The sequence below is a fragment of the Eptesicus fuscus genome, chromosome 3, assembly GCF_027574615.1.
Source record: "Eptesicus fuscus isolate TK198812 chromosome 3, DD_ASM_mEF_20220401, whole genome shotgun sequence".
NCBI classification, from domain to species: domain Eukaryota; kingdom Metazoa; phylum Chordata; class Mammalia; order Chiroptera; family Vespertilionidae; genus Eptesicus; species Eptesicus fuscus.
This window is the reverse complement of record NC_072475.1, coordinates 44,362,891-44,389,536: the sequence shown is the minus strand read 5'-3', so window position 1 is coordinate 44,389,536 and position 26,646 is coordinate 44,362,891. Positions and strand designations below refer to the sequence as shown.

General features: G+C 45.3%; 1 protein-coding gene across 5 annotated transcripts in view; it reads left to right on the top strand.

The window, feature by feature from the left end:
* Positions 1-26,646, top strand: part of DGKG (diacylglycerol kinase gamma) — a 160,000-nt gene that overhangs the window by 97,514 nt on the left and 35,840 nt on the right. For all 5 annotated transcript variants that reach the window (XM_008157567.3, XM_054711440.1, XM_008157566.3 and 2 more), the window contains one exon: positions 7,359-7,449. In XM_008157567.3, the coding sequence (XP_008155789.2) occupies positions 7,359-7,449 (91 nt within the window). The remainder of the gene's footprint in view (positions 1-7,358; positions 7,450-26,646) is intronic.

Below are 26,646 nucleotides of genomic sequence, written 5' to 3'. Positions count from 1 at the left end.
CACTTGAGGAACACATGGGCCCTTCTTCCCTAGCCTGTATTGTGTTATCTCAAGATGTCAGGAAGTTTGGAGAAACCTTAGAAGTCAGCTATTCAGAGTCTTCCATGGTAGGATGAGGAAACTGAGGCTGGGCAGCCCCAACCAACTCTTGTGGTGTCCCAGGCCAGTGTATATGAGAACTGGGGCTGGATGGCGGGTCTCCTGCCTGCGGGCTCAGCATAGTCTCTACCACTTGAGCATAACACACAACCCATCCTGTGGCAGCATGTTTCACCTAGCTGACACAGAAGGCCTAACTGACGAAATCATGACCCACTCAAGGAGGCTGATTATCAAAGCCCAAACCACAAAGAGGAATACCTTCTCTTCAAGGGCTCCTATTTCTAGAAATAGCTGTAGTATCCTCTTTGTAGCCTTCTAAGCCCAAAGAAACATTTTCATGTTTTGATGTCTTCAAAAGTCCGTTGCCCTAAAAAGTTCTTAGATTATCAGAAAAGGGCCACCAGAAGCTCGTGGCCTTTGCTGGTGAAAATGCCTGGCAGCTAGCTTGGTTTCACTCGTGGCCATCCTTGAAAACAGGCTATTCCTAGGCTGACAGGAGGATGACTGAATCCAGTCCCAAAATTGTTAACGAATATAAAAGAATGTTTTTATTAGTCTAATTTTTCTCTCACCTGTCAAATGAAAAGATTCAACTAACTAGTGTGCAATCAATGTTTTTTTTTTTTTTTAATAAAGCAAGGGGGTAAATTAAGAAAACCCAGAAATACAGTCAATCCCCGGTGTCACTGCTGCTGTTTCCCACTCCTCCATGTGACTGAGAGTGGCCTAGATGAGGGTCTTCTACCTCAAAGATGGGTTCACCTGGATAATTCAGAGCCTGACAGTGAACCTAGGAGTTTCAGGGACCTGGAAACCAGCCTCAGGACAACTAGTTAAGGATTAGTCATCTCCAGCTGAAAGGTGATTATGAGAAGGAAAGAAATGATGGGCCAAAGAAAACTCAGGAAGACAGATGCAGAAAACACATTCCAGAAGTCATTAAAACATTGTTAGTTTTATTTTATTCAAAAAATATTGGCTGCCTGGGATAGACCCCCACACTGCTTCCACTCCTGCAGCCGCTGGGGGATGAGTCTCCAGTGATTGTGTTTCCTAGCAACAAGGGAGAACAGTTAGTGAGCACTTACCATGCATTAAACACCTGCTTGGTGCTTGGCATTTGCCACATGAGCTTTACAACTTTGTTGGGCAGAGAATAATATTCCCATTTTGTAGAAGAAGAAACGAAGGTTCAAAGGGTGGCAAAGTTGGTCATGACCCCTCGCCTCTCAGATTCCAAATGCCATGTTCTTGTACAAGTGAAGATAAAACAGACAGAAACCAGCGCCACATGCAGCAGCAGCAGACCTCCAGCAAGAGCTAAGAGGAAAGTGGCTGGGAGACATCTTCAAAAGAGAAGAAGGGACATAGGCATCCAGGCTCTCTGGTTGTCAGGAAGATGGGGCAGGGGAGGGAAGGGGCAACATTCCCCCTCAAATTGTGAGGTATCTCATGCCTATAGACTTTTACCAAAGGCTTTGGAAAGTTGCTGGTGCTGGAGTTGGTAAAGAAAAAGGAAGAAAGGGAAGATAAAGCAAAGGAGAATTCACTTCAATCTGTGAATTTCTTTATTTTCAGCAACAGTACCAACAGGGTTCTTCTGAGAGTGGAAAGAGATAATATATGTAAAATGTCTGAGTGACTACAAAACCAAAAAGCCAAAGTCTCCCTGACAAGAGGCATTCTCTACTTCCAGGCCAACAAACAAGCTGTCAGCACCCCTTGCTATATGGATCTTCTCTGACAGTGTACACAGTACAATGTAGAAGAATCCAGATTACTGCTCCCTTGTGTCTTGGTATGCAATGACAGTAGGCTGGGAGTTTGGTTTCCTTCCTAATCTTCTAGCAGCTGAGAAAGGGGGCAGCCAGTAACCCACAGGGAACCCGCCTCAGATAAGCCTGCCAGTAAAGTCCTTGGCAACAACACCCCAACATACACAAAGAAAGGTTCCATCTTATCTTCACTTATATCACTTGGCCTAAAGCCTACCTCCACTTTAGGGCCCACCATTAATAGCTAATTCAGTCATGCAGGGTTATGGGAACCACCTTACCTGATCAGCCTTTCTCCCAATAGGAGTCTCTTTTCTTCTCTGTTCCTACCCCCGTAACTCCTGCCTTTGTATTGTCCACCATTTTGGTGGCTAGAACAGAGGAAACCAAATAATCCCCCTTTATATCATTTCAAAAATAAGGCTAGTAGCTATTTTTCTCAGTAACCAGATAAGTGACCTTAATTAGGAAGAGAGTACTTTGATTATTGACAAGGCATCAGTAACATTCAATTAATGAACATTTATTGTGTAGAGGGGATGTGGGCCTTCTGTAGACAAAGATCGATTATAGATGGTTTTATATGTCTCATTTAATATTTTTAACACTGTGTTAAGTATTAGCCCATTTTATGGGTAAAGAAGCTCAGAAAAGAAAAAAAAATTGCTCAAAGCTACATGACTCATAAAGGGCAGAGTCTAAATTTGAACCCAGGGATCCTTGATTCCATTCTGGGGTCTTTATCTTAGACTACACTGCACTCTGTTGTAATGACTGTCTGAAAAAGGCCCATGTTGAACCTGCAGTGGTAGGTGCCTGAAGAGCAATTTAGGTTTATCTCCAGCTTTCTCTTTTTCACTCTGTGTTTGGGCTGGTTCAAGGGCACACTGCCTCTGCCCATTTCTCAGAGAAGGAAAGGTGCAGATGTATTGGGAGCATATGGCTTTGCCAGGGGTCAATTCTGGTCTACCTGACTCTCTCAGACTATGTAAATTCAAGATCAGGAGGGTTTCTGTGACAAATGTGATTCCAACTCCTCTAGAGCCCTTGGATGCTGGGAGCTGGGAGGGCCTGACACTCTTCATCAGACAGCATTTCCTAGGATGTGATGCAACCACTAACACCCCAGTCCCCAGATACATCCATTTAACAACCTGGTGAAGGAGAACCACAGCAGTCTACTAAGTGCAATAGGAGCACACACCACCATACCACACAATATGCAAAAGCATGCTAAGATCAGGTTGCAGGGTAGCCAAGCACAACTGGGGTCAGACAGTCTGGGTTGGATGACCTCTCTGCACTTACTTGCTTTGCTACCTTAGGCAAGTTACTTACCTCCTCAAGTCTTGCTTTCCTTATTTGAGGCAATAGTACCTAACTCATAGGGGTTTTCTAAGAATTGAGAGAGATTGTATATGTAAAATGTTCATCAGAGTGCAAAACCAAAGAGCCATGGGAATAGAATGCATTCACTTCTAACTAAAACTTGCCTGAGTTAAAACAGGAGAAATAATTCTCTTAGATTTCAAACAGCTAGTCTGCTGTGGGTCAGAGGTCAAATGTTAGTGTCTTGGTGAAGCTATTAAAAGTATGTAAGCTCTGTGAGGACAGAGATCCTAGGTCCTACACAGTGCCTGGCTCATAGTAGGGCTCAATAGATATTTTATAGATGAATGGATAGAAGGATGGATGGATGGGTAGGTGAATGGGCCAAAAACCAAAAGTGCTTCTTTTCTATTATAAAGAGGGCTGCCACTGGAGAATTGATCTCCTGTGCCCCTCTCTCAGTGAATGGCACCTGCCGTCTACCATGCTATATAAGACAAAAAGTTGAGTGTGCTAACTGGTACTCTTTCTCACTCACTCCTTAACCAACCAGTGCTGTGAATTCCACCTCCTAAATTTTAGCTTGTGAATCCATTCTCTTCTCCTGAACTCTATTGTCACTGCCTTTGTTCAGGCCCTTCCCAATTGTCTCCTGGATTTCTATACCACCTCCAAACTATTCTCCAGGCTTCCAGTCTGTACCCACCCCCTTCCAATCCATTCTCCACATTGGTACAGAGTGATCTTTAAATAGCACAAACTTGATAAGGTCACTAGTGCCACCACTCTCACCACTACACCCACTTAAGGATGATCCATGACAGACTATAGACTTTAAGATAAAGCCCAAACACTGAAGCATGGCATCCCCAACCTTAATAATCTTGCTCCTGTCTGCCTCTCCAGCCTTACTGGCAAATGCTCCCTCTTGCCTTGTGCTATTGCCTTATCTTCTTCCTCTACCTGGAATGTTCTTCCTTCATCTTCTCTGTTCCCTTCTACATCCTTCAGAATTCACCTCTGGTATTGCCTGCCTAGGATCCTTTCTCTAACTACCCCTGACCCCACTAAGAACTGGATGTCACCTCCTCTTAGCTACTCCCAGTACTAATTGCTTAGCTCACAACACTATGGTCTGTTTCCTTGCCTGTCCTTCCCAGGTGCCTGGCTCATGGAGGGTTTTGTTTTGTTCTTCATCGTAGCACCAACAGACCCCCATCTAGTCCTGGCACAATGAGTGTTTCTTGAATTGATAAATGCTTTTTTTTCACACTAAACATGCACTTTCTCAGAAGCATAGTTTCAATCAACATCTTTGGATAATCACGTGATCAGTCAAGATAATTAACCAAGGATTAGGGTGTAGTCTATGACTGGAAAAATCTATTAGGTGAGACATGTGGGGAACATATGTTTTCACTCAAAAATCAAGACACATGATCTGACAGATACAATCACATCCCTTTCTGTCCCAAAAAGATTTGAATGTATAATGTATGTGACTACTCAACCTGCTCCGTCATTTTTGCCTTACTATGTTATCTAAATATGCCAACACAAGACATTAAAATAATAGCTAAAAGTAGCTAACATTCTTGCTAAGTTTACTATGCAGTAAGCGTTATGTGAAGTTGCAATCATCTCATCTAATCTCAACTATGCTTTGAAGCAGATCTTTTTACTATCTCCATTTCACAGATGAGGAAACTGAGGCTTAAAAACTTGCCAAATGTCACTCAGCCAGCAATGGGCATCTAAGCAGCAATGGCCGAGTAGTCTGTTTGATCCTTTCAGTCATCCTTCAATACTGACCTAACCATGACCTCTTAACCTTATTAGATCTTCAAAAGAGCCACTTTTAGACAAAAATAGCTTGTGGCTTCCGGAAATTTTTATTAAAACTCTAAATCTCCTGGCAATAACTTTCAAAAGTCATGATTCAGACCTGCAGTGATATTTGAAAATGGAATCACAAAGCAGGTCTCCTGGCTACAGAGATGCTCTCACTGCTGGAGAGGAATGCTCAACCTTGACATTTATGACAATCTGTGTTTTTCCTGTTATTGGGTCTTTTGCCATCATTTTCTGTTGAAAGACACTGACCCTCATTCTATCCTCCCTGAGAAATCCTCTCAGGTTTAATCAGAATGTTTTCTTCCTCAGTTGTCATTTCATTGGGATCTACAGCAATGTTTCTGAAAGTCATGACAACTGACCCCCGTGTAACGATCTTTATTACCCGGGCACTCACAAAAATGCAGATTCCTGGGCCCCATCCCACAACTATCACATAGAATCTCTGCACATAGAAGCCCAGGAAACCGCATTTTATTCACATCCCTCAGGTAATACTGATGAATTCTAATGTTTCAGAACCACAAATGTAGTCTCCAGGTGCTCACAAGTCCAAGTGTGGTCCCTGGACCAGCATCAGCAGCTTGTTAAAACACAAGGAATTTTTAGGCCCTAATCCTGAACTACTGAATCACAACTTGCATTTTAATGAACTTCCCAGTTGACTCGTATTTACATTGTTGTGCATGCAGAGAACTGGGGATCTAGAACAGTGTTTCCCAACACTTTTTCATATCATGACATGCACAGAAAACAAAAGCATTTGTTTGGCATACAAATGAGAATGCCTGCTGTGACATTGCCTGCCCAAGACCCCAGCCTGACCACCTGAGGCTGAGGAGATTGATTATCATGGGCTTTCCTGTGACACATCTCACTGGGTGAGAAGCACTGGTCTACTTAAAGCGCACCCAGTTCTTCTAACTTCCTTCATGAGGCATAACTCCCTAAATCTTGCTTACCCTTATGTCCCTCATGATTTATCATTTCTTTTCCTGCAAGTTAAGAGTTAGAAAGACTACTTCTCAATCAACTAGGTCTTAGAAATCTTCAAGCAATGGAAGCACACAGTCTCATCTAAGTTCTATGTGGACTCTTTGAGAAATGCAGAGAGAAAACTTGTGTCTGTACACTGAAGAATCATCTGCTCTGGCCTAAGAAATACTGGGAAGAAATAAGAGCCTTCTGGCCTCTGAAGAATGTTCCTTTCCCTTTAGTTCACAAATCTGAGCATGAAGGATCAGCAGCACTAAAGGTAGCTTCCTCTCTACTGAAGAATGTGCCAAGAAGAATGTGATTTTGTTTAATCTTTCCTTAGCAAAACCTCCCAGCATATAAACTGGACAGGTATCCCTTCTCTTAGCCAGCTCCTGATAGGGGGACAACACTTGGGATGGAAGGAATGGAATACCTTCAGAAACACTTCCTGGTGAGACCATCTGATCAAAACAACCAAGTGTCAGGACACACCATCTGACTTTGCAAAGCTCTCAGCTACATGGGAACCCCATTGTTTATTCCCACTGAGGAAAATGTTGAAAAACGTCAAGCTCAAAATAATGAGCTCTTACTTGGAAGCAAATATGACCAGGTCTACTCCTAAATGAAAGATGGTCATGGCCTAAGCAAATACAATTGAGGAATAAGTGAGGAAAACAATTGCTACAAAACAATTCACTTTTTTATTTTATCTCTTTCCACCTTGCCTGCAAATCTGTGTCTAATTCTCTTCACTCTGCTTCCTTCAGTCAGAGCATAGACAAAGTAGCACACATTTTGGCTGGTTTATTGTGGGGCTACCTCCCCATTGTCCTGAGACTGTACATCCCTCAAGTCTCAAAAGGCTGCCATATCTTCCCTTTGTACCCCAACTATACCCAAGAGAGGGCTCTGTCTGAAGTCCCTCTGCATTAATAGTGGAAAGGACAGTGACCAGAGCCCGCTGTCATTTGTCACCACTGGTTGATTTTCATGGAACAGAGGCCCACAGGCCTTTCTCCTGCTGACCAGGAAGGTCAGAGATCACTTGGCAGTTCACCCAGAGTAGCCATGATGTCTAAGACATAAAAGAGTTTTGTGGGGGGTTTTCTCTCTAAGTTTGTAGCAAGAACATTTGGGGGGGGGGAAATTTAAAAAAAAAAATTTTTAATTCATCCCTAATCATTTGATTAACAAGTGCTGAAAACAGAAGCTTGGGGAATGTTGGGGACTTGGGCCTCCCAGCCCCGATTGTGTAGCTGTTTTACATGACCATTTCAGATACAGAATATTGAGCCATGTCTCTGCTTCATGGTCCAGGATGAAGAACAAGCTGTGGTACTTTGAATTCGGCACCTCGGAGACCTTCGCAGCCACCTGCAAGAAACTCCATGACCACATAGAGTTGGAGGTAAGTCCCCAAATGGGAGAAAGCTTCCTGGACCTTGGTTCTCCTCCTGAACGGTCACACACACCTTCAGGACATGTCCACATGGGTCCTTAATTGGTGACCCAGAGTGTAGTCCGTATGTTGTACCTCCATCCTCTGCAGCCTCACTCAGAGGAGGCTCTAATTGCTGCACCAGCCTGTCTTGGCCTGTCCAGGGATCCTTGGGGTTCTGAGGTCTAATGGCCCAAAGGACCCAGGGCCACAGTCTATTGCTGCCCTCAGCCCTCTTCCCACTGTGGCCTTGCAATTCCCCCTTTTCAGAGAGGCGAAGACTTAGTTGCAGCAAGCACAGGGAGAAGAGCTGCTGCTAAGGCAGGGGCAATGTCCTAAGCCCAGTAAAAGCCTGGGAACTGGGGGCCACAGGGCAGCAGGGGTGAGAGGAAGTAAGGCCAGAGGTGACCGGACATCCCCCAGCTCACCTGCTTCAGCTTTCATAGCTGCTTCAAGGAGCTGACTTATAGGTCCTCATTGTTGGCTTTGTAGGTGTGCAACCTGTGTGGTCGCTCAGAAGGGCCCTTCATTGAATGCTCTTCTGTCACCATCTTGAAATTCTTGATAATCTTAACAAAGGGCCCTGCATTTTCATTTTGAACTGGGCCCTTCAAATTATGTAGCTGATCCTGTTGGTGCACTCGTGATTTACTGACTCTTCCGGCACTTGTAGCAGCCTGCCTGCCTCAGCCAGTTTGCCTGTCGGCTTCCCTTCCCGGGTTGATAAGCTGCCCACCCCCACCCACTCACCCCACTTCTGCTGGGTTGTTCTGGTGAAGTCCTCTCCCTGCTCTGTCCCTGGCCACCTAAAAGTCCAAACTTCTATGCACAGCAGCTCGGTCTCTGTTCTGTAGGACCTCAGACCCATTGGTTTCCTGGCCCATGGTTCTCAGCCACCAACCCCACCTTCCCTTGGGATTCAAGCCGGTGGTCTTGTTTCACTTGTGAATGGCAAAGCCAGAGAGTTCAGCCAGGATGGGCTCCCCCTGGCCCACCGGCTGTGTCCCTAAGTCTGCATTAGCTGGCAAGTGGGGCCTGGGCATTCTTATAAGGAGGAGCATTTGGCCCGAAGCAGTGTGGGAAAGCCCCACCACTCCCTGCCGGAAGGGAGTCTGCGTTCACAGGGAGTGTTCACAAACAGAACACAAAGCCAGAGATTCTGGGCTTGCATTTGACTCATCCGTCTGTCCCTCCAGTTGGTTGCTGGGTTACCAACCACAGGGTGGGAGGAGCCAATCCGGCTCGGCTCATCCCCGTAACTTTTGGCAGCTCAAGTTAGAGGGCAGAGACCTGGGAGCCCAGGTTGTGTCCCGGGTGGTACCACCCAACACCTGGAGAGGCTGAGGAGCCAGCCATCCTCTGATGATACACAAATCCATTGCCTGGAGGCTGCAGCGATGGAGGAGTGCCGAGCATGGCTACCAGAGAGTGTGCATTTTTTCCTGTTGGCAGGACCATGTAGTGGGCACTCTTTAAATATACCCTAAGTGAGGGACAGCCCTGGCCTCGCCACTGCCAGCTGCAGGCACACAGCGACTGCTTGTTCTCCCTGCAGCTGGCCTTGAAACTGAACCCAGAATAGAGCAGCTCTGTCCCCCTGCCTCTGTGGCCCGCCCTCCCAAATCCCAGGACTCCTACCCCCGCCTCCATGCCAGCCTTGCCTAAGGTCCCCTAAGGATCCAAAATACAAGAGCTCTTCCTCAAGTGCACAGCAGGCTGGTAGCCTGGGTGCTGAAGATGCTGGTGGCCTCTGGTGGGGTGGGGGTGGGGGGGAAGGGTTGCTTTTAGGGGCACTTCCTGTTTTCCTTATCTCCTCATAATGAGTCCTTTTACTATTTATTCATGAGGCTAAGGAGTGGGGTGTCATGTGACAGTAGCTCCTGACAGCAAGATTGGGACAGGCACCATTTTTGCATCTAGAGAGCAGTGCATGGATAGTCCTGTGCCTTGTGAGAGGGGGACAAAGGGACAGAGAGACAGGAGAGCAAGGCAAGTGAGTGACAGGTGTGAGGAGGCTGCCCAGCACCACAGGTAGCAGTGAGAGCACAAGGCCCTCAGGAAGAGCAGGAGGAGAAGCTATGCTAAGTGACCTTCTACATGTGGCCACTACACACATCAGCTCAGGCCTGTGAGGACCAACACACCCATCAGTTCAAGGCCAGCCACCCCAAGAATAAACCCAGGCAGGTATTTATACCACACGTCACCATTTCAAAGCCCCACCGTAGCCTTTATTCCATAGTCACACAGCAACCTGGTGAGCTACGCAGGCCAGGCATTATTATCCCCATTTCATGGAAAAACAAGAGGAGGCACAGAGGTTTTGAAAGGTAAACAGAAGGGAAACAAAAATAAAAAAAAAGTCACATGCTTTGACTGCCTGTCATCATGTGTCCTCGTTTGACACAATAACCCAATGAAGCAAGGACTACCACATTTTTTAAATGAAGAAACAGTCTCAGATACACTGAGTAACTTGACCGAGATTTCATTGCTAAAACCTGGTAAGAGAGAAGATTCTAGATCTCCTGGAATGAGTGTAGCTTAGAAGCCATAAACAGAGTTCTATCTAACTAGTGCTAGAGACTCAGTGAACTCAGCACTGATGCAGTTTCTTCTTCCTTTACTGAGTGTGGGACCATTCGGTTCCCTCTCCGCTGAGGCAGCTAGGAGGGCTGCTGAGAAGTACTTTCTGAACAGAAGACAGTCCTTCTGCTCACTTGAGAAAGGAACAGATTCAGGCTGGATGGTAGGTGAGAGTCAGAGAGGAAACCTGCCTCCAAATTTACAAAAGCTTTCCTACGTAGCATCTCATTTTGACCCACAGAACATGCAGGGCAAATATTAATGTACTCACTTTATGGGTGAGGAAACTGAGGCTGAAGAGGTTCAGCAACTTGAGAAAGGGTACCAAGGTAAAGGGTAGAGGGGAACAGATAAGAATGTCTATTTAGATTCTCTGTGTGTGTGTCACTGATTTAAAAAAAAAAAAAGTTGGATGGTGAAACGGAGCTAAAATGAGATTATGCAGGGAGGGTCTCCATTAAAAGCCTCTCACACGAAATTCAACCTCTGGGGTCAGTGGCTTGTTGAGAAAGACTAAGAAACTTGGTCTTCTCTGAAGTGAAGCTTACAGCCCAGTTGACATAAGAGGGAACATAGTATTCACTTAATGAGTGCTAAGCAGATTGGATCCAGGGGTCCTGGAGAGCCATGTGAGGCAGATCATCCAGGACAAGGGGGGAGAGAAGGTGACTTGAGATCTATTGCTCACATGCACACACTAGGCCAGGGCTGGCACAGTGAAAGGGGCCTGGCCTAGTCACACAGGACCGGGGGTTAGCCCTGTTCTGCAATTAGGTGAAGTAACTTGCTAAACCGTGTGTCTGAGCCTCAGTATTCTCATCTATAAAATGGAGCAAAAGGGGTTAACCTACTTCCCAAGGCTATAGTTCAGAATAAAGTTTTCAGGGTTGTTTTATAAGTAACTGGCAATGGTGCTAAGTGCCTCACAGAATCTGCAAAGCAGCCTCAAGTGGCAGGTGTCAAAATCACCTTTTCAAAGAAGGGGAGAGAAGCTGAGAGAAGGCAAGAAGCTCACCTGAAGTCCACAGCCTATGAGTGGTCAGGTCAGGCTTCAAATACAGATTTGACCAAAACCAGGGACTTCCAGGGCAGTACTGGCACTTTAGTCTGAAGCAGAGATTCTCAACCAGGTGTGAGGCATATCGATTCCGGTCAAGGGCATGTACCTTGGTTGCGGGCACATCCCCAGTGGGGGTTGTGCAGGAGGCAGCTGATCGATGTTTCTCTATCATTGATGTTTGCTTTTATTCACATATTTTTATTTAACATTTCAGATAACATTAAAACTAGGCATGAGATTTTTACATTTATCAAAAAGAGAGCACAGCCCTGACTGGTGTGCTCAGTGGTTAAGCACTGTCCCTTATACCAAAGGATTGCGGGTTGGATTCCTGGTCAAGAGCAGGTACCTGGATACAGGTTGGGTCTCCCTCCTCCCATCCCCCCACCCCCACCCCCACCTCCGCCGCCCCAGTTCGGGGCTCATGTGGGAGGCAACTTATCAATGCTCCCCCTCCCCTCTCTACCTCTCTCTCTGTCCCTCCCTCCCTTCCTTCCACTCTCTCTAAAAATCAATGAAAAAATATCCTTGGGCAAAGATTAACCAAAAAGAGAGCATAAAAAATATTCCAAATGCTCACCTTAAATGCTCCTTCACAGGAACACACAGGAAGGCCTGTGAAAACTCGTCTGTTCCTGGGAAGTGAGTGCTCAGTACATTGTGGCTGACCCTAATTAAGAAGCCAGCATGTCACCCTCGTGACTCTCATCGCCTCTGTCTAGGGCCATCTCTCAGGGTCTCTCAGAGTCTCTGGCTTCTCTTCCTTCCCAAAGCTGCCCTTGATGTTCGTTTTAATCTGATTTCACCTGAATAAACAGGTGGGGGATGGGGCGAAGGAGGGACTCCGTGAGTCATCTCCGCACCCCAGGCCCAGAATAGCCTTGCAAAAGTTTTTGATGTGATCATAGTTAGGTGGAGCAAACTAGGCAGGCTTCGACTGGAGCACTTATTTTACATGCTGTGGAAATTTTTCATTTTACTGGCTAAAAATAAGAACTTCCAAAATTCCTTGATATTTCATCTACTTTAAAACAATGTTCACAAGGGAAGGCGAGCCAGCTCCAGCAACGTGAACCTCTGCATGGGGAAAGTGAGTCCCAATTTGGAAGCTGCTCAAAAATAATTTGTTATCCAGTATGTTTTGGAAATCTCTGTATATCAGTTCCCCCTCCTCTTTCAACTGAGGTTTAAAAAAAACAGCATACTACAAAGTCCTACACTTTGAGAACAGTATGTCAAACACTCCCATTGCCCACTCACTTAGAATTGGTATTTGTCAATATTTTGTTTTATTCCCTTCAAGTATATTTTAACCAAAGAAATAAAATATTACAGGTAGAACTGAGTTCCCCCCAGGCCTTTTCACTCTGCAACTTGCATTTTTCACTCACCATTATGTTCTTGAGATCTCTCCATGTCAATGTTGATAGAGCTTAGTTCATGACTCCTAGCTGCTCTGTAGTGCTCTGGAATATCCAACCATAGCAGTGAGGAGGGGCAGAAATGGGAACTCTCAGACACCGCCAGTGGGAACCTAAGTGGTCGACCACTTTGTCTGGCAGTCTAAGCTGAACTGAAAATTACTTGGTGGACCGTATGACCCAGCCAGTTTCTCACAACCTAGACCTAGGGAATTTGCTGCAAGTGAGCTCACAAGAGGATAAGCAAGGAAGCACGTTTTTATTACAAAAAAATGAAACCAACCCAAATAATTATGTTATTTTAACACTTTAAAAAGACAGTGTGAGTGAAAGTCCTAAATGCCACTGAAATATAACTTTGAAGTGGTTATATTGTATTATGTGAATTTCATCTCAATTTTTTAAAATTTAATTTTACAAAAGGGAGTACACTGGGCACAATGCTGGGGATATTTAATTCATATCACGATATGGGCCCTGTCTAAGAGAATCATAAATTCTAAAACTTACATTTAGCACAGCCATGTGCATGTAAAGAAGCTGAATAAACAATGAATGCGATTACTTTCAGGTTGGGCAGATACCTTTAGCGATTCCAATACAACCAAGTGCCATTGTTTCTTAAAAAAAAGAGAAATCAAGGACTTTACAGGTTGGCCAGTAAGTGGCAGAAGAGAATCCGTGGCTCTCCAGCTCCAACTGGGGGCATTCTCTTATTCTGCCTTGGTATCCACCTGCAATATTGCACACTTTTAAGTTAGAGGGGAAAGATCTTCAATCACCTTGGCCTCTTCTGGCATCATCAAAACCTTCTCAGCATAGGCAGGTGGGGCCTTTCAGAGCTTGGAGTAATGAAGGTGGGAACTGGCCAGATGCTCAGCCCATCTACCCAGCCATAGTGATCCCAAGGGAGATGAAATGAAAACACAGTCATGGGGAAGGGGAAGCTGAGAAAAGCATTGGAAGGGATTTTGAGTTCATGGAAAATGAAAGGCAGCAACCTGATTATGCATCAAACCCTAGAGTCAAAGGGAAGGCTGGAATGGGCCTCGGAGAGATAGCCACTTCTGGTCTTCTCCTTCCTCAGCCAAATGCATTGGCTCCCTCATTCCAGCACCATCTTCATGGTGAGAGCACCCAAGGCGGCACTTGCCACTTCAGATTTCCTCTTCTCGCTCATCCTACAATTCTCTTTGGTCCAGATGCTCCCGCTTCTGTTTCTTCCTGCTCCCTCCTGCTATGTCCACTGCAGTCTTTTCCTGATTATAAAAGTAATCCAAATTCATGGTAGAACATTTTAAACTATAGAGGGACAAAAAAGAAAAATAACCCACAATCTCACCATCAGGGATCAGCACTGTTATATTGGCCTTGCTTCAATCCTATATTACCCCTTGTTTCTCTAAAAAACAGGCCTCTAGAGGACCTCTATGATTCTTTGAGTTCTTACATCCTTACCCATTTTTAAACACAGCTTCACCCTCCCTATCTCTCTATCTCATTTAGCCATGCACTGACTATAAGTTTCTTCACTGATCCTTAAAGTCTTTGAGCCCACTAAGGAGAAATTATTTCTGTCAATCTTCTCTATAAAATTCCATTGTTTGTTGCAGTTTCTGACACATAACTTTTTCTCTCTCTTAAATGACCTGCTTTTTTATTTCCTTCAAATGTATACCCCGTATTTCACTTCAAGCCTCCATTCACCCATATGCTTTTTGTTGTTGTTGTTGTTGTTGTTTTTTTTTTCATTTCCTTTGTTCTTCGTGAATTGCCTTGATTTTCTTTGTCTTCAGACTCCTGGCTACCCATACTTTGTGTCTTCCAAGGACTTTGGAATAACTTTTAAGGATGAATTCTCATGCCTACATTTCACAAAGCAGTGGGGAGAAATGCAGCCCAGTGGATAGATGAGGCCCAAGCAGGTATCAGAAAACCCGAGGTTGGGGTCACATGACTCAGCAGGTTAGATTAAAAGGTTCCTGGAAGATCTCCAGGCTAACCTCTGCCCCAGCAAGCTTAACTTTTCTACTGCCAAGGTCCCTTAGTGAAACAATAACTTTCCCCAAGCAAATGCATCTTTTAAGTAATAATGAAATTGGGGCTGTCGGTGGCAAATATATTATTTCTCTTAGACTTTTTAGAATATTGAAAATAATTTATGATCTTCATTTCCACACTCAGGAGACTCAGAGATCTCAGGGAACAGAACTATTTTAACCTTTTTCTGCTTCTACAACAGAAACAGACAGAAAATATTATAGACAATACGTCCCATTGGCTATAGTAGATAGGTTTTTGTTTATCTACGTTGGTCAGTGAGGTCATAAACTTGTTGATCCTAAGAGGAATTAAGAAGGTAGAAGAATTGACTATTTTAGGAAGAGCACATAATCTAACCAGGGATCAGATAACTACCACTGTGCACACATACATGCTATATCTCAAGTTCTTAGGATCAACAAATTAATAACAACAGCAGCCACTTAGGGAACACTGCCCTTGCAACAAGTTCTGTCCCAGCGCTTGCATACATCACCTTATTTAATCTTCATAACAACTCTGCATGGTGTGTATTATTCCCATTATTCACACAAGAAAACTGAGTTCCTGAAAGATAAGAAGTACTCCAAGCTCAGCTGAGTTTCAAGTGCACATGCCCCCATAATGCTACAGCACTACCCTTCTACGGTCCACCTAGTTAATGGGTGTGCCTACTGAGCTGGTAGTGGGTTCCCACTGGGACATGGCAATCAGCTCTCTGAAGCAAGGACTCGATCTTATTCCTTCTGTATCCCAGGCCCAGCACAATGCCTGAAATGAAGTAATTGCTCTATATTGATTGTAAAATTGAATCAACGTGTGAAAAAACCTCATAATTAGTGTGAACACTAATAGAAATTACCACTAGACCAGCCTCAAGTGAGATATTTTTTGTTGGAAGCCACCAAAATAAAAGGGACCCACCTTGCTGCATTTGTAACACAAAAGGGGAGATGGCTGAGCATGCAGTCTGGCACTCCAACCTCCCACGTCCATCTCGGAGCTGTTGCTGGGACCTTTGAAAGTAGCAGAGGGTGTGGGACAACTGTGAACCCAGGACAGGAAATGCCAGAGTTCTCCCACCTCTTTCCCACCAAAAGGAGTTAAGACAGTGAGTGGGCAGAGCCCATATGGCACCAAGGGTGCCAGGCAGCTAAGGGGCAGGGGAAGTAATCCTGAAAGGCAGAAGAATGGGGTCTCCATTCTGAGCCCTATCTAATGGCCTGGAAGCCTACTGCCTCTGAGCCCTGCCAGTCCCTATGGCCATTAGCCTGCTCTGTCTGCTGGAAAGTCTGACCCCTCAGAGAGCCCCATCCACCCCAAGTTAGCCGGAGCTCCCCAGATGACCAAAAAGCCTATTAATCTGCATCCAGAGCAAGAATGCCTCAACACACCAGTTTTCTCTAACTTGGGAGGGTGGAACAGTGGATAGGAAATGGCTTTGCCCTCTGTCCAACTCTGAGACAACCCACCACCATGAGCTCTCAGAAATAGCAGTTTTGTTTTGGAAACTGGCATCCAGTGCAGGTTTGCTCCTGGAAATGAATTTGGTTCCCCCCAGCTGCAATGTTCTACTTCCAGCCTCCCTGCCAACACCCCCTTCCAGCTGCCCCTCTCAAAGGCACCATTGTGCCCGCCTGGCACAGCAACAGAGGAGGGCTGAAGAGGAAGAAAACATTTTCTGCCCATGGGATGTTCTTAAGCAGGTTGTGTGTACATGGCTTCAATGCTGCATTCCTTGAACCCACACAAACCCGCCAAAACTCCATCATCCCTGTCACTGATGGCAGCCACCTTCCAGTCTCACTGGCCCACCAGAGCTCACTGTCAGAGAAAGCAGAGTGCGCAGCTGGGTGGGAAAGGCTGGTGGGAAGTGGGGGGAGGGGGGAAATCAGATGACACTTTTTTCAGAGCAGCACTCTAGCCTGCCAAAGCAAAGCTGAACACAGACGCTGAATCTCTGATCTGGAAGGGGATTTAGTCCCACTTACCACTCAATAAACTCATTTTGGCACATTCTGCTAAGTGCACATCCAGCCTCCTCCTGAATACTACAAGGATAGGCAGCTCACTACTTCTCCAGATGCCTGTTCCACTGCTGGACAGCTCAGAATTTTAGAAAGTTCTTCCCAGTGTTGAACAAGGATGTGTGACCCATTCATCACCATATCCTTCCCTTGTTGGCACTTAGCACAATGCTTAAAATAAGTGCATAATAAGTGTCTGTGGGATATATCACTGAATTCCCCATCCATTGGACCTATGTCTACTCTCTGGTGGCACACAGAACATGCCTTCTTGCTCCTCCACATGACTGCCCTTCATAGGGCTGAAGATCTATCCTCCATGTGGTCTAGTATTGATCTTCTGAACTCATCATCCTCAGTCCCTTATATGACTCGATGAACAGACCCATGACTATCCTGACCACTCTTCTCTTGATAGACTCCATATTTCTCCAGTGTCCTCTTTAAAATGAAGAAGCAAATCCCTTGTATCTAGAATATTCCAAAAGTGACCTCTTAGTAATAGCACACAAGATGAACAGGTGTCAGGTACATACTCTATAAGTTGAGCTGTCTTCTTGTTCTTGTCATTTGCATCTCATGCAGGAAACCTGCAGATTCATGAAGCCTACCACGAACCTAGATAAATTTGGAAAAGAAGGACCTTCCTTAGTTTCACTGAGTCAATATTTCTTCATCTGTAAAAATGAGGCCACAAATACTAATACTGTAGGGTTGCAAGGATTGGCATGTGAAGTGCCTAGTTTATAATGTTACTCAATAAATGATATATATTAATGTTACCATATAACATATGTGTGTATTAGTATTAGTATCTAACTGCCCTCAGCAGACATTAGATCCTAAAATGATATAAAACAATCCCTCTGAATGCAAGGAAGCCACTATCCTATAAGATTTACCTATATACCAGGCCAATTTTTAAAATTGTACTAGACTGTCTTTCCAATAATGCTATCACCACTCACCAACACCACTCAATTTATCGCCTTTTCTTCCCTCAGGAGACACATATTATTGACAATAAAAACATTCACTCCAGTGCTTCTCTAGAGAAAAGACATCATTGTTTGCTCTGGCTGCTTTTCTTTCACTCCCAATAAATTTCTCTATCCTGGCCATAGGCTCTGCAGATATGCAGACATCTACTTCCTTCCCCTGGTGTGCTGGAGCCGGCTTGCTTGATGGCACATCTCTTCCCAACACTGGTTTCAGTGATGTCATGTAGGTAGCTTGAAACTGGCCATAGAGAGAGCATTTACAGCAGGGAACACCACAATCAGAGCTGCTGCATGTTCTTCTTCTTCTCCTTTTTTTCTGGAGATCCAGCTGTGAAGCATTTAGCAGCACACCACTGCCTCTAGCATTGACCTGCTGTAAGCACCTTGAACACAGGGATTGTGTCCCATTTCTGTTCCATCCCCAGGGTCTAGCACAGAGTACGTAGGTTCTCATCATCCTTGATGGATACATGGGTGCTTTTGTCTTCTGTCTCTTAATGTCTCTCATATAAATTGTGCTCCATGTGCCCTATTCTTGTTACCAATTGTTCAGATGTAGATTTCCCTTAGCTGTGATCAGAGGACCACTCCTTTCAGACTTGGGTTAACCTTCCATCTCTCTCCCTAACCTGGACACTCAGTTCACTTTTTACTGTCAATATATTTATCCTGGGAAGTTATGGGGATTCATCTGGAAGGAACAAAACCTTATCAGGTCCTTTAAGGAACACCTTGGTTTCCATTTTGGGATTTCTCCACCTATTCTTTCTTTCAATTAACAAATAGTTATATTGGACATCTGATATGGGTAAGACATGCCAGAAACTATGGAGAATACAGAGCAGTGTAATTAACATACGGGTTCTACCATCTGAGAGCTTACAGTCTCCTGGGAACAGGCAAATATGCATAAGACATGTCAGAATATGCATTCCCAATGAGACAAAAACAAAGCAATGAAAATTCAGAGAAGGAGCTGGAAGGGTAGGATTTAATAGGCATAAAAGAGTTGATGAGCAATTTAGGCAGTTAATACAGCAGAAACAAAAGCAAGTAGGCCCAACTCTGTGGCCTATAAGCAGATCTGTGTCAGCTACCATGTCTGGCCTTTGCTAGAACCCAGCTAACACTCTTCTCTTCCTCAACTACTTTCCTCTTTCCAAACCAAATGGGACCTTGGTCCAGTGTACCCAGGCTTCCCAAAATCTAACTTACATTCCAGTCTGGCCGACCAATTCACAGAGAGAACATCCTCCCCACCTACCAAAGCAGAAATGTCCCCACTGTAAATGAGCACTTCCAGCCCATCCTTACCAGGATCCTACTGGACCCTGGGGCTACACAGAGTGGTATACGGGTGCTTTCCCTTCACCTAATGGCTATCAGCATCCTGATCCCTCAAAAAAGGTGGGAGCAGTGATCTTGGCCAGGTCTTTATGTCAACCGCCTCTGCCCTTGAGGCTCTGACATAGAGGCCAAGCATCTAGGGAAGCCACTCTATCCTTCTGCCCATCCCCTCTCAGCCCATCAGAACCCCTATTCAAGTGTGTCCAGATGTCATCCACCTCTTCCTCAGTCTTTTCCTTTCCTCCCCACTGTAATTGAAACATTATTTTCCCTAAATCATGCCTAGCACTTTCTAACGTCCCTCTTCAAAAGATGCCCCACCCCCATTTCTCACTCACTTGGGAAAGGACTCCAGTATCATCCCCAGACCACTGTGCTGCCACTATGTTCAGCATCTTCTCCTCCACTCCATCTACTTCCCATCCTAGGCATTCCCAACTTCCTCCTCTCTATAGGCATTCATTCCACACGTATTCATTGAGTACCTTCTCTGCCTCAATCATCCATGAAAAACCTTTTCCTCAATCATATTACCCTTTTAGATCAAATCTTCTCTCTCTCTAGCCCCATTTGTCACCCAACCACATGGTGATTCTGACTCTGTTCCCTCACTACCACTCCTACTCATCTGGAGTCCCTAGTTAAACCCTGGCTCTTTGAAGAGATAGCTGTGTAATCTGGAAAGGTCAGTTACCAACTTCAGGTCTCACTGTTCTCATTTTGGTAATTAGAGATTACCAAATCTAATGTTCCATCTGGCTTTCTGTGCTTTGGCCCTCATCCAGCTGCCAAAAAATTCCTCTTTACAAAATCACTCAGGACCTTTTGGTTGCCAATCCAAATGAACAAAGGTCTAATTCTAGATATTCTGACTCTAATTACCTGTGTGGCTGGGGCCATTTCTTTCATCTCTTTAACTTCCATTTTTCTCAGCTACAAAATGAGGTGACTGCACTGAATGACCTTTCAAGACTCTTCAGGTCTTTGATTCCATGAGAACATATATACAGAGAAGAGAGAAGGAGAGAGATCCTTTTTGGAGAGTGGACAGGGAAGAATTCATGGAGAAGATGACATTTGTAGAGATTTGGAAGAAAAGCAGAGAAAGGGTGCTTGGGTGTCCTCAAGGGAACTGTGGTAATGGATCTAGACAGGGATCATCCTCCCCTGATTACCATCTCTATAATGGAAGATTCAGGATGACAACACCTGAATTTGCTAACCAATCTGAACATCACCAAAAAATGAGACAAGCAAACTGTGTGACTCCTAATGAGATGCAATAGGAAATACACAACCCCACTGATAAAGTATTCTTGCCAAAAGGATTCAAACGCTGAATCTGATCAGGCCTCTGGATCTAAGAGTATCAATTTAGTGAAAACAGAGGAGACAGACTGAGAATATGTTTAAAAGACACTTCAGATGCAATCAGAAAAATCCAGAATCTGGGGAACACTACAGCCTACTTCTCAAAGTGTGGTCCATCCCGCACACAGCATCAGTATTACCAGGGAGTATGTAGAAATGCAGAGTCTCAGGCCCTACCTCAGACTGCCTGAATCAGAATCTGCACTTTAATAATCCTGCAGTGATTTGTACCCACATTAAAATCTTGGAAGCAGAGCTGTATAGGACAAATGACCCATTTCCTTCAATAAATATTAAAAGACAAGGGGAAGAAAACATGAGGAACTTATAGATAAAAAAAAAAAAAAAACCTAAAAGACATATCAACCAAATTTAATTTATAGACCCTTCAGACCAACCAATTATATTTTTAAATGAGACTATGGAGGAAATTTGAACAATTACTGGATAGTTATTGATATTAGGGAATTATTGTTACTTTCTAATAGTAATAATGGTATTGGGGTAATTCTTTTTTTTTAAGAGTATTATTTAAAGATACATACAGAAGTATTTATAGATTAAATGCTATAGTATCAGGGCTTTGCTATAAAATAGTTTGGTATAGAGGTGGGGAAATTAACTGGGGTAGAGTTAAAACAAGATTTAAAAAGAAAGAATCAAAGATGGGAAGGACAAATTACGATAACGCAGGAAACCTAAGAAAGAAAATTTCAAGCTGAAAAGGGCAAGTATTCCCAGAGCCATTGCGGACTGGGTTAGTCTGGGCTGGGAGAGGTCATTCCAGACAGCAGACACAACCCAATGGCAGCAGTATCAAAAAAAATAAAAAAATCTGCACTCTAAACCAGAGAAAATCCCTATGATGGTGGTACCGTGAATCGAGGTTAGAAGAAGGGAGAATTTCCTAGTTGCTAAAAACTGAAACAGGTCATCAAATAAATTATGGGATCTCCTTCTCTGAGGACCTTCAGAAATAGGATCCACAGGGCTGAAATGGAGGCGGCCTTGCTCAGGGGAGAGAAAGTTTAGATCCGCAGCCTTTTCAGGTCACCGAGAAGGGAAGGGAAGGGAAGGGGGAGGGAGGGGGGTTGGGGGCGCAGAGAGAAGGGAGTGGGGTGGAAAAGCCCACCGCCTGGCAGGGAAGCATCAATGCCCTCCCTCTCTCACGCCCTCTGCTTTCTGTCCCTTTCAGAGAGCACAGATAACTTGGCGGGTCCTAGTTCTACCCAGAATTATGAGGATTTTAGGATTCGAAATGGGGCGGGGAGGGGGGAGGGACGGGGGACAGTGGACTGGGAGGGAGAAGATAAATACGAATTCCTAGTGCATTTAGTGTACACATAACTGCGCCTTGGCTTCGTAACCAAGTTTCCGGTTACCTATGCACCGGCCCTCCACCAAACAAACAAACCATCCCTGGCTCAGAAAGAAACCAGAAGTGTGGGTATCGTCTGCGCAAAAGGAACCAATGTAGAACGTGGCCGACAGCTGCGGGCGGCGCAGCCAGGCCCGGGAGGAGGCGGGCGCCGGCCGCTCCGGGCCTGTGTTTGGGCAGATTCCTGAACCGCTTCCAAGGGGGCTGGAGCGGGGCTGGCCTCGATGCACCCCACCCCACCCCAGCCTGCAGCGCCTCCGTGGACCCGGCGCCGCGGTCCTGCACCTTGCCTCCCACGCACATTGGGAGCTCCGTTGCAGGCGTGTGCGCGCTCGCTGTCCGGGACGAGAGCTTTCTGTTTCAGCCCCAAACTGATCTATAAATACCTGAGTTCGCTGCAGCGCAGCCTGGCCTTCGAGGGGAATCGGCTGGCACAATCCCAAATTAAGGGATGGCTAACGGTGCCCTCCTTGCGCTCTCCCCGGAAGCCCCCTGAGTGGGAGCAGCGGGAGGGGGACGGATGACGTCATGGAACTGTTGGAGGATTTAGCTCAGAAACCCGCCTGGGAGGCCCAGGGCCTGTGTTCCATTTAAGCCGACAATGTACCACTGTTGGCTCACTTTCCTAAATGCTTTTCACCTTTCCAGAGACCTAAGCGGGCCTGGGGTTCTGAAGGAAATCAGTGTGTGGTGTCTGGTTCACGAACCCTGAAGAATGGGCATGCAGATATGGGTGTCAAGGCTTTGACTAGCATGGGTCCGGCCACGGAGTCATTAGAATGCTACCAGCAAGGTTTCAGGTAGTGGGGGAATGATTTCAGACCGAAATATGCTTCATGGCACAGGCAATACTAATAACTGTAATAATAATGCAAAGGATAAGGAATGTTACTGCCTTCCAGAGACTAATCAACCCCTGAAGAAATGTTTATTCCCCCATCCCATCGCCATTTTACAAATGACAAATTAAAACCCAAAGAGGGTAAGGAACCAATGCAGCTGGCAAGTGAAGGAACCAAGATTTACTAGTCAACTCATGTCTCTCAGTCTCCAAGCCCAGACAACCTCTTTCCAACATTGCATTGCCTCTTGGCTTTCAGATAGGTACATTCCAAGGGTGGGGGCCTCTACTGTCCAATAGTCCCCAGGCTCCTCCCACCTCTTCTATTTTCAAGGAGATAATGGGGGGAGGGGACAATTTTTCAGAAAGCAGAGTGAGGACTGTTGGCTCTTCCAGAGAGAGGTTAATTTAACCAAATTAAAGCTAACACTCCTAGCTCGTTATGACTGGAGATGGAAGGGGCAGGGTACACTTAAAACTGCAATAGGGGGGGGGGGGTAATAGTAAGATATGTACACATATAATACCTCAATAAAAATATTAAAAAAATAAATAAATAAATAAAAAATAAAAAAAAACAGAAAAAAAAAAAAAAAAAACTGCAATAGGGAAGAAAGGTGATTTGTGGAATCTATGTCCCAAGAACTGTGCTGTGCTAATGGTAATTTTTTTTTTTTTTTTACAAAGCTGGCACAGAGGCAAGATATAATAATACTTATCTTCAACAATGATGTGCCATGACTGCTCTAAGTACTCTACAAGACAGAGTAGTGGTGGGAAATGTCAGTTATTTAAACAACAGCTGGAAGTTTACTTTTGCTATAAGTCTAGCATCAGCAAAAGTCTCGATTTGCGTCACTGACTTTCATCTCCAAGGTAGGATCTGGCATCTGACTGCTGGGGTCTGCATTCTAGCTCTGGCAGCTTGTAGAGTGGAAGTTGAGTGGTCATGAGTAAGCCCTTTACCCCTGCGAGACCTTGTCAGTTGTGGGTAGTAATTATGCCTCCTTCGTTGCACTCATGTGAGAATCCCAGAAGAGAATGTAGGTGAAGGACAAGTACAGTGCACAAGCTTGAGCTGCAAATATTATTACTATTTCCTCTCAGAAGGGAGGGGGCATTTTGGCCAACAATGAAGAAATTGAGGTGAAGTGGAAGTAACAACAACCAACAGGGAAAGTGATGGTGTTGTGTAGGATACAAGAAGACAATGCTGGGCAAAGACCTGAGCAAAGCTCATTTCAGAGAGTTTGGAGAAAAGTAAAATCTGGCTCAGTGGGATTCTAGCCTAAATCTACACTAATAAAAGAGAAACATGCAAATTGACCATCACTCCGCTACGCCCACCAGCCAATCAGAGCTAGTATACAAATTAACCCAACTAAGATGGCGACCGCCACGGAAGTGGAGCGAGCAGGAGGCTTGGGTTGCCCCCGGCAATGGAGGAAGCCAAGCTTCCTGCCCGCCCTGGCCGGACCTGGCCTCCGCTCAAGGCTACACAGTTTCAATTATAGAAGATAAATAAATCCCAGATACCTGCTTCCAGCCAGCCCTGGCCTATGCTTGAGTCGCCGGGGGGCATGGCCGGCCTGCAAACCACCACAGGCCCCTCACCCAGGCTGCCCCATGCCCCAAGGGAACCCCCATCCTGATCCAGGACACCCTTCAGGGCAAACAGGCCAGCCCCCACCTTGATCCAGGCCTCTATCCTATCTAATAAAAGAGTAATATGCAAATTGACTGTCACTCCAACACACAAGATGGCTGCCCCCATGTGGTCAAATATGGCTGCCCACATGTGGACACAAAATGGCTGCCACAAGATGGCCACCAAGGAAGGGCAGTTGGGGGGGGACCAGGCCTGCAGGGGAGAGCAGTTGGGGGGACCCAGGCCTGCAGGGGAGAGCAGTTGGGGGCAATCAAGCCTTCAGGGGAGGGCAGTTAGAGGTGACCAGGCTGGCAGAGTATGGAAGTTAAGGGTGACCAGGCCTGCAAGGGAGGGCAGTTAGGGGTGACCAGGCCTGCAGGGGAGGGCAGTTGCGGGGGACCAGGCCTGCAGGGGAGGGCAGTTAGGGGTGACCAGGCCAGCAGTGGAAGGCAGTTAGGGGCAATCGGGCTGGCAGGGGAGCAGTTAGGCATCAATCATCTTGGCAGGAGAGTGGTTAGGGGGTGATCAGGCTGGCAGGCAGAAGCAGTTAAGGGCAATCAGGAAGGCAGGCAGGTGAGCAGTTGGGAGCCAGCAGTCCTGGGTTGTGAGAGGGATGTCCGAATGCCCGTTTAGGCCCGATCTTGGGATTGAGCCTAAACGGGCAGTCAGACATCCCTCTAGCAGTCCCAGATTGGAGAGGGTGCAGGCTGGGCTGAGGGACACACACCCCCATGCATGAATTTTGTGCACCGGGCCTCTGGTACCTAAATAAGAATATGTGCATAAAGGATGAAATGATGGAAGACATTTCAAAATAAACTAACCATTAATTCTATTGAGAAGAAAAAGGAAAAGAGTATAAAAAAGAATTACCCGACAGCAACAGGGAAGTCTGGATTGAGCCCGTGCTTTCAGGGGACAGTACACATACACACAAAGGCAAGGGATGGGCATGTACCCAGGTCTGAATGCACAAAAGACAGCTGAAGGTCAAGCACAGTGTTAGACAATGTTTGAAGCAAAAAAGAACATGGAAAGTATATGCGTTCTCTTATTCCTTTTCTGATAGGGGTTGTAGAGTGGTCATTTAGGAAATACTACTTGATCTTAGCATAACATCTTAGGTTTTAGTGGAAAGATCACAGAATTGAGGTCTGGAGACCAGGATACTAGTCTAGCTCCACCAATAGTAACTTGGGTGACCACAGGCCAAGTCCTATAACTGTGCTGGGCCTTATTTATGAAAGATGGAGTAATGGAGTATGTTCTCTTGGGTCCCTCTCATCTCAAAGTTCCATGATTCCACATTGAAATTAAAAGTGGGCTGTTGGCAGTTCAGTCCAGAGGATGCAGCCCCAATATGACAGCCACAACCCTAGGGCTATTTGGTGCACAATGTATGATGTGTTAAACTGACCAAAGAGAGAACGTAGTCCCTGTTTTTTGCCCCTTATATACATGTATTAATGACTTAATCCCCAAATGATAGGAAAGCTATGGCAAAAGGTCATAGAATGAAGATTTAAAATAAATTAGATGGACTAGACTAGGCCTGGGCTGAAAGCCAGATGAAATTAATTGACATAAATGTAAAGCCCTATGTCTAAGTTATTTTTTTTTTCAATACCTTTATAAGTTCAGGATAGGGAAGAGCTGGCTGAGAAATAGGTGATTGGATCAGGGTGTGGGTGACGTAGATCACTACCCATTCAAGCTAAACTGATGCAGCCATCATTTAGCTGCTAACAAAAGAGCTAGTGCAAATTTGACTATATGTACAAATAGGGATAATGATAATGGGAGACATGTCTTGAGCACTTACATAGGCTTCCCACATTATCTCATTTCTGGAGTATCATAGTGTCATAGGATCCCAGCCCAACTAGTGTTACTGCCATTGCCACTGTGCCATTAGATCCTATCATTTGGTGTTGCTTTTAATGCTGGAGGCCTTACAGAGTAGGAGAGTAACAAACTGTAGTGTGTGCAAATCAGAGCAACGAGGATGGGGGATGTTTGAAAACCAAGTCCTACAGGAGGGGACCGAGAGAGTTGATAGTGCTCACCCCAGAAAAGGCACAACCAAAATGGTACAAGAGGGAGGAGAAGTACAGGAGTGGTTAAGACGTGGGCCCCTACTATCTGCCATCAAATTTGTGTACTTCCATTTGTAAGTTCTATTACTTTAAGCAAGTTACTTAACTGCTGCCTCAGTTTCCCCAAATGTAAAAAGGGAGTAGTCATAGTAACTAACGTATAAAGGTAATAAATGAGATGTATATAAAAGCTCACCTGGCAGGTGGCAATGCTTAATACATACGCGCAATGATGATGATTGCATCATGCATCTGGTGAGCTGTCCCCATGGAGGAGCAACAAGGGTCATTTTATCTAGCTTCAGAAGGGAAAATAGGACTACTGGGCAGAAGCCAAGAAGAAAGAGC